Source organism: Papaver somniferum, chromosome 5 (assembly GCF_003573695.1).
Source record: "Papaver somniferum cultivar HN1 chromosome 5, ASM357369v1, whole genome shotgun sequence".
In the NCBI taxonomy this organism is placed as follows: domain Eukaryota; kingdom Viridiplantae; phylum Streptophyta; class Magnoliopsida; order Ranunculales; family Papaveraceae; genus Papaver; species Papaver somniferum.
Genome location: NC_039362.1, coordinates 84035967 through 84045103, shown reverse-complemented (window position 1 = coordinate 84045103; position 9137 = coordinate 84035967). Strand labels below are relative to the sequence as shown.

The 9137-nt window shown below is 39.3% G+C and overlaps 1 protein-coding gene across 1 annotated transcript; it reads left to right on the top strand.

Moving 5' to 3' along the window:
• The first annotated feature begins 6551 nt into the window (after window positions 1-6551).
• Window positions 6552-7836, top strand: LOC113277597. The gene is made up of 2 exons (XM_026526649.1): window positions 6552-7092; window positions 7190-7836. The coding sequence occupies exons 1-2, from the start codon at window positions 6912-6914 to the stop codon at window positions 7450-7452; spliced, it is 444 nt and encodes a 147-aa protein (XP_026382434.1). The 5' UTR covers window positions 6552-6911; the 3' UTR covers window positions 7453-7836.
• Window positions 7837-9137: the final 1301 nt, after the last annotated feature.

Here is a 9137-nt window from a genome sequence, read left to right as displayed (position 1 = left end):
GCGGTTATCCCATCTATTGTTGGTGACTCTTCCTTAAATCGCTAGGATCAGAGGAATATCATCAAATAAATAAAACATCGAAGTATGTATTTTGAGTATTGCAAAAACAAAAATTTGTTAGTAGCGATGACAATCAAGTGGAAGATGTCATCTCTAAACTAGTTGAGGGTGATAAAACTAGTATGGAAAGTTACGGGGATCACCCATTTGTTGTTGGTATATTTTTGGTTAGAAATTGGAATTTTATTCCACCCAAAGAATTTACGAAATATCTTATTTATCAAAGGAAAAAAGATAAAATCGGTCCATGTGTAAAATCGTAAATGATACAATCCCGGGAGAAACAAAACAAGCGGGACCTATTAAAACAGACGCAACCCCAATATTGGAGGGCACACCCAAAACCATCGGATTCTCTCTCAGGAGAAATCACAGTCTCTATTTTGGTGTGTATAGAATTGATCGTGTAAAATACTTTTACGCGTAATGTGGTGGCAATCGAAGAAGACACCCCAGCTTTGTGTTGAGATTATTAGTCCCACATTGTCTGGCCATCTAAGATCCTGCGGTTTATAATCCCTTAGGGCCTCTCCACTCATTTCAAATTGGTTTTGAGTTGGATGCCCGTATTCTAACATGGTATCAGAGCAGGCTATTTGCATTTGAGTCATTGACCGCGCGTTTAATCCACGTCACCCGATTTAATTGTCCACGTGTTAGACCCAACGAGACTACACGTGAGGGGGTGTTTTGAGATTATTAATCCTACATTGTCTGGGTTCTCTAAGATCCTGCGGTTTATAATCCTTAGGGCCTCTTCACTCATTGCCAATTAGTTTTGAGTTGGATTCCCGTATTCTAACACTTTCGAATGAGCCAAATCCTACTGTGTACGACACTCAAAAAGGGACAGTTCCCAAAATTTCTTGACTTCCTACAAAGGTGAAGGAGTCTATGTAATGGTACATCTCCAAACTTTCTCATGACAAATTTTCTGATAATTAACATGAGACTATCCATTGGATCTAATCCACCCACAACTTCAACAGATTTTGTTAGTAGGTTTGTAATGTATTTTGTCCAGGGACGGAGCTAGAACTTTTGGTTATGAGGGACAAATTTATATACCGACAGTGATGATCTAAATCCAGTTAGGCGGCCGGAGGTCGCAATTTATTTTTCACCTTTCTTTAGCTACATTCTGGGTTGTGAACACGTTGAAACATTTGTTAAATTCTAACATGTTTTGCATTTTGAACCGTAAATATATGAATTTGCAGAACTCCATGAACACACAGTATAACAAACATGCTATCAAAGGGTTTCTTTTTTTCTTTTCTTCTTTTTCTGAATTAGTACTGATGCTGGAATTTGCTAGTATTTGGAGCTTTTTAACCATTTAATTCTCTTCTTTCTTTCTTACGGAGAAAAGCTACCGCCAATTAACCATTTGTTAGTATCGAAGATACGGAATTAGCAATTTTCTGTTATCCCCCATGAATTTTTTCCCATGTGTACTAAAATTAGCTGACTACTAAATCTATATAGTTAAATTCACAAAACCCAGTGGGGACTACTGTCCCCATTAGACCCTTAACATCTCCGTGCCTGATTTTGCCTCTACATACAAAGTTCAACATGTACATGAATTTTGTTTACCGGATGTTTAATGAACACGGTCCTTAGTCGCTGATGGAGAAAGTGAAAGTAACTTCGATAATAATTGCCAAGATACGGTACCGTAAACAATAATTTTGATATGTTTCAGGGAAAAAAAAATGATTATGACACCATACATCGTAATCATTAATCGGCAATCATCAAATGTACCAAATACGCTTATTTTCTTTCGATAGAAAATTAAATCATTATTGGTGATCTAAAAATCTTCACCATAAAAACCGAAACAAGAAAATCGAACCAAGGTTGAAGTCATCCAGTAATAACGTACCAGTAATGTATAGACTGTAAAGTGGCTTCTGTTAAAGTCTGCGGGCATTCAACTCAAAACCAATTGGAAATGAGTGGAGAGGCCCAAAGAATTATAAACAGCAGGATTTAGATTGTCCAGACAATGTGGGACTAATAATTTCAACACGTCCCCTCACGTGTAGCCTTGTTGGGTCTAACACATGGACAATTAAATCGGGAGACGTGGAGTAAAGGCGCGGTCAAATGACTCGTCGCAAATAGCCTGCTCTGATACCATGTTAAAGTCTGCGGGCATCCAACTCAAAACCAATTGGCAATGAGTGGAGAGACCCAAAGAATTATAAACAACAGGATTTAGATTTCCCAGACAATGTGGGACTAATAATTTCAACAAATTCTCCCTTTGGAGCCCACAAAGCAGTAACAAGGAAAGTATTAGAGAATATATTATACTGCTTTACTTATTTTTATTAAGGAGAATATCTCATGTCATAATTATTGTAATGAGGAGATTATCTCCGCCATAACTTTTGTATTCCCAAAAGGGATAATATTGTTTTATATAATAATAATCCTGGTGAATAGAAATCACTAAGGAAGTTATCATCAAATCCAAGGTGAATATCATGCTGATGGCTCCTTGACGCTCATGGAACGAATAATATGAGTGTCACGTGCCAGTGGTACCAAGTTCATAACCCTTCCCTCTCGTACTCTTTAACTCAAAAATACCCTTGTTGTTCCCGATATTATCAAAAACTTAGTTTCCGTCCGTAAGTTCACCACTGATAATCGTGTGTCTGTTGAGTTTGATCCTTCTGGTTTTTCTGTGAAAGATCTGAGTTCGAGGAAAATTATCCTTCGATGTAATAGTTCCGGGGAGCTCTACCCGATCACCAACTCTGCCGTGCCACCACAAATATCATCCCAGTCTTCCCCCATTTCTCTTGCTGTCTTTTCGCCAGATATTTGCCATAGCCGCCTTGGTCATCCCGGCAAGGCTGTTTTAGATGTTCTTCGTACAAATAATTCTATTCATTGTAATAAGAATCAACATTCTAAACTTTTTCATTCATGTCAAGTTAGTAAACATGTTAGATTACCATTTTATGAATCAAATTCCATTACTTTTGCACCATTTGATATCATTCACAGTGATTTATGGACCTCTCCTTTACACATAGAGACCGGCTTCCGTTATTATCTTATATTACTGGATGATTTTACCAACTATCTTTGGGTTTATCCACTAAAGTTTAAATCCCAAGTTTATGAAAAGTTCTTGGAATTTCGTTCATTTGTTCAAACTCAATTTGAACGTCAAATTAAATGTTTTCAATGCGACATGAGCCCCGAATTTGACAATTCTTCCTTCCATACTTTTGCTCGTAACAATGGTCTTGTTTTTCGTTTCTCTTGCCCTCAAACTTCCTCGCAAAATGGCAAGGCTGAACGCATGATTCGTCGTGTCAACGACATCACTCGCACTCTAAATATTGGGTTTATTCTCTTCATATGGCTGTCTATCTCCATAATATTCTACCTACCAAAGTCCTTCATAATCAATCATCTGTGTCTATTCTTTATCAACGCCAACCAACGTATGATCATCTTCGTACATTCGGTTGCCTTTTCTATCCAAATCTCTCCTCCACAACTCCCCACAAACTCGCCCCTCGTTCCACTAGGTGTGTCTTTCTTGGTTTTCCTCCTAACCACCGTGGATACCGCTGCTTAGATCTCACCACACACAAAATAATCTTGTCCCGTCATGTGACATTTGACGAGAGTGTTTTCCCATTTTCTACCCCTCCTCAAAACAACCCCCCTGATGACGACGATGCGTCTCCTTCTTTTTTTAACTCCTCCACAATAATCACCTCTCTTACCCATCCTCTAGTACTGCTCCTACTGTACACCAATCATCTCCTATTCATCCTACTTCACCTGACATCTACATCCCACCTCATCGTCGCAACACATTATCTACTCCTCCCATCCAAATGTATTTCTTCCCTCCTGCCATTTCCGTCCCACTAAGTCAGCAGGCCCCATCACCATTTCTTCTTACCCCAATACGTCAGTTCCCACTCCCACTTCCCAATGTTAGTTTCCACTCCCACCTCCATACCCCACTGAGTCAACAGCTCCCCTCATATCTTTTTCTTCTTCTTTTCCCACTACGTCAGATCCCACTCCAACCATTTCTGCACCATCCAATCATTGCGTGCAGCCTACTGACGTTAACCCCTCATCCCCACCAACCACTTCTTCCCCTACAGAAACCACTGTCCCTACACCTTCTTGCATACCTCCAATCACTACTGTTCCTCCAGCTCCTTCTCGCCTACCACTCGCGCCTCCCGTGGCATCTTCCGCCCTGTCCATCGCCTTAATCTTCATGTCCAAACCCTTTGACATATCTCTCCTCTCCCTCGTTCTCACTTGTATGCTCTTAGAGACATAAACTGGAACGCTGCCATGAAAGATGAGTACAATGCTATGTTGAAAACTAATACTTGGGAACTGGTACCACGACCACGTGACGCTCATGTTATTCATTCCATGTGGCTCTTTCGTCACAAATATCATGATGATGGCTCCTTGCAGCGATACAAGGCTCGTCTAGTTGCTAATGGTAAATCTCAGCAGGTTGGGGTTGACTGTTTTGAAACGTTTAGTCCGGTTGTCAAACCAGCTACTATTCGTACCATTCTTACTATTGCTACTTCGCGTTCTTGGCCCATACATCAGCTAGATGTCAAGAATGCGTTTCTTCATGGTGACTTGACCGAGACAGTATATATGCATTAGCCTCCGGGGTTTGTTGATCCTGATCATCCTGATTACGTATGTCGACTACGTAGGTCTCTCTATGGTCTTAAGCAGGCTCCACGGGCGTGGTTTCAGAGGTTTGCCAAGTTTATCACTAATTGTGGTTTTCGTGCTAGTGTGTGTGATCCCTCCCTCTTCGTTTATCAATCAGGTTCCGAGACGACATACCTATTATTATATGTTGATGATATTATTTTAACTGCCTCTACTAATGCTCTCCTATGCCGCTTCATTGATTTGTTGAAAAGGGAATTTGCTATGTCTGACCTTGGCCCGTTACATCATTTTTTGGGTATTACTGTTACTCGTTCATCCTCAGAGCTATTTTTGTCTCAGTCGTTATATGCTCAGGACATCATTGCACGTGCGTCCATGACAAAATGAAATCCAGTGGCTACTCCAGTCGACACCAATGCCAAGCTCAGTGCTACCTCTGGCCCTGCTCTCACGGACCCCACTTTGTATAAAAGCCTAGCCGGTACTTTGCAATACCTCACTTTCACACGACCAGATATATCCTATGCAGTCCAGCAGGTATGTTTATTCATGCATGATCCTCGAGAGAATCACATGCAGGACCTTAAGAGGATTATTCGCTATCTTCAGGGCACAATTGATCACGGATTATTTCTCTCGGTCTTCGCTATCTCTGGCTTAACAGCATATTGTGATGCTGGTTGGGCGGGTTGTCCTGATTCATGTCGTCCGACTTCTGGCTTTTGTGTATTTCTTGGAGACAACCTCATCTCATGGACATCAAAACGTCAAGCAACAGTTTCTCGATCCAGTGCTGAAGCAGAATACCGGGGGGTAGCAAACGTTGTTGCTGAAACAACATGGATTCGCAACCTTCTTCTAGAGCTCCATCTACCTTTACGACGTGCTACTATCGTGTATTGTGATAATGTAAGTGCGATATATATGTCTGGAGATCCTGTTCAACATCAGCGCACTAAACATGTGGAGATTGACATACACTTTGTTCGTGAACGCGTTCGTATTGGTGATATTCATGTCTTGCACGTCCCGTCTGAAAATCAGTATGCTGACATCTTCACCAAGGGCCTTCCACAACAGCTATTTGTTCGTTTTCGTTCTAGTCTTAGCATTTGCTCCTCTCCCGCTCAGACTAAGGGGGTGTATTAGAGAATATATTATACTGCTTTACTTATTTTTATTAAGGAGAATATCTCCTGTCATAATTATTGTAATGAGGAGATTATCTCCGCCATAACTTTTGTATTTCCAAAAGGGATACTATTGTTTTATATAATAAGAATCCTGGTGAATAGAAATTACTAAGGAAGTTATCATCAAATCCAAGAGAAAGAATAGGCATCTTTTGTTAGTTGATAAGGTGACTGACTGATTTGGCAACTATTAGTTTCTCAGCCATCAATTTTATTTCGAAGATGTAGTTGAGATTTGATACTTATTGATTAACGTGACCCTTTTATAAAAAGAGAAAAGAGTAGAAAAAAGAAGTATATGCCTTTTCTATCATTCACCCACAAAAATGTAAAAAAGAAAAAAAAAAAGGAAGCTGTTTGAAAGATTAAGGTGGGCGGGCAGCGGATGCTTTAGAGAGCAGGTATTGACATCGTTTTTATCTCAAAAATGCATGTATGTGGAGGAATGTCAACAAAGTTTCTTGCTGAGAACACTCCACTATGTTGTCTATCCCTCCTAATTCCTATAGGGAGATGTCGACCCTCCAAAGCATATAAAATCAAGAGGAGGATCCATTGACACTTTTATTTCATGTTATGTCACATTTTCTATTTTATTAACGAAAATTAAATGGCATCGTATGTTCCTATTAAAAATGAGCATATTTCGAAAGATATGACATCACCGTTAACTATTTCGAATTTGAGCCGTCCAAAATCAACAGATTTTTAGCTGATCACTTTTTTTTCTTCTCTTTTCTTTCATATTGATTTCTTCATCCTTTTCGGCCTTTTAGGTTGGAGAAGGTATTTTTCTATAGTTTGTTCGGTTTTAGTTCCTTTCAAAGTCCCCTTTTTAGATGTTCTGGGATTGAGATCCGTTGTTTCAACCTTTTTGTTTATGGTTTTTCGTCAACTTGGTACTATAAGAAACATGATCTACCAACTTTTGGGTCGTTTCTTTGGTTCGATCTTATGTTCCTCACTCTCGTTCTCTTTCATCAGTATCTGGTGTTGAGCGATTTTGCTCTTGTTGATCCATCTCATGGAAGTTGTGCTATGTTTTCTTATGGAGAATGTTTATCAGCTTTGTTTGGATCATCTGAGCATAGTCTCTTTGGATGTTCTCTAGGTTTGATGATTTGCGTCTCCTCTTGTGAGTAATATTTATGTCTCCTTTAGTCTCCTTCTTTATCCTTTTACCCCTTTTTTTTGTTCAACTAATGGGGATTGTTTCTGTTGCCGTTTCACAGATGGGGAAGAAGTCGCTTCAGACAGAAGAAAGACCACAGTTCTTGTTGTTCCATTTCCCCCAAAGAATGGATCGATGAGTGTGGTTCTTGATACCCTGATCTCGCCTAGTACCATTTTGATTGGCATGTTTGACCTTCCTTTTTCAGCAACTGGAGTCAAGTTTCCTTTAGAGCCAGTTGCGTTAAGTAGAGTTGGCCTTGGCTTTGGATATTGTATATCTTATTTGGATGTTACTTACAGTGCAATATGTTTCAGCCATTAGACGAGTATACGTTCTGCCTTCCATATTTTTCATCTTGGACGACCGTCGTTTTGCCGTTGTTCCTGATGTTTCCTAGGATTCCCATGTCAGGACTTTGAGAAAGATGAAGAGCTACCTCTTTATCCTGAAGCTCCTCACTTTCGAAGTTTCAGGTTTCGGGTCTCTTTTCTCTCTGCTTTAGATCGTGGATCTTTCCTTTGGTTGTTTCTTTAGCTAGTCGCGTCGTGTATTCAACCGTTTTCGGTATTTTCTCATAGTATCTGAAGTCAGACCTTCGTATTTTATGTGGACCCTTTTGGTTGTTTACTCATCCCATTTCTTATAGCTATACTTGTTAATAATTATTATGAACTTAATCAATGATAATTTACTATGTTTCGTCCATTACCGTTTTGAATGCTTTATTTTATCACATTTGCACTTTTTTAATCCTTTCCCCTTCTTGAAGGGTTTAGGTTATTCAGCTCAGATTGATATCTTGATGATTTTATTCTTTGCTCTGAGTCGTTGAGTTTTGAATCTATTTAGGATCCCATTAGATCCTTATCATGGACTTTCAACCATACTTCATATTTTAGTTTTTCCCTATTGGCTCAGCTACGAAGTAATTTAATACCTCAACTGTCTCAAATGGGTCTTCACAGTTTTAAATTTTCTCTATTCATTTCAGATGAGTTCTTTTCTCTTTAGTGTTTCGGACCTTTTGGGATTTGGCCCATTCCTTTACGGTGGTCGAATTGGTCACTATCAAGGACTGACTTCGTCCTATTTGTATGTTTGACTACATGTGTTCAGGTGTCTTGATTATTTTCTCACATGTATTAGGTATTTACTCAAAGTTTTGAAGCTTTCTCTTTTATGGGTGAGCCAATGCTTCAGTTCGGCCCTTCTTCCTCTCTAACCTGAGTTCTCTTTTGGGGTGCCTTTAGATTGTTCTTTTTAGTTTTTTTTTCTTTCTCTTATCGCTTTATTTTTTTTTACCACACTGGGGATGTTAGCTCCATCGCCTTCAATGGTGCTGGTGACAGGTCTTAGTTCGGAGGTTATCTGGACAGGATACCATTTTGTGTCGTCTGGATACTGGTCCGGAGCTTTCACTATGTTGGTTTTAATGACGACATAACTCTCCACCAAGATAGATATTTGTGTCTCTTAAGCTATTCTTGGCATGGTCTTAATTATGGCCTAGTCAACCAATTAGAGGTTTTACCTCGTTGTGCCTTTACTGACCAACTCTTTGAGAGGTATATCCTTCCCATTTGTCGAGAAATTTTAGACTTTAATCAGTCGAGGTAATCTGAGATCACTCTTATGAAACATCCAGCTATTTCTCTGAGTTGTGTATGTGTGTTCTTTTAGCAAGTTTTGAGTGAGTGTTTAAGCTTCAGTTTTCAATATGAGCATCTTAGCTCTTCCTTATCTTTCCTTTATGAGCGCTTCAGCCCTGCTTTTATTTCAGAGCGTTTCAGCTCCACCTTATTTCTTTTATTTCAAGCACTTCAGTTCTCCTTCAGGGTAGTCTGAGTGTTTCAACTCTTCTTTATTTTAATATCTGAGCGTTTCAGCTCTTGTTTATTTTAATATTCTGGACGTTTCAGCTTTATTTTATTTTAATATTTTGAGCGTTTCTGCTCTACTGTATTTTAATATTATGGGCGTTTCAGCTATATTTTATTTTAATATTT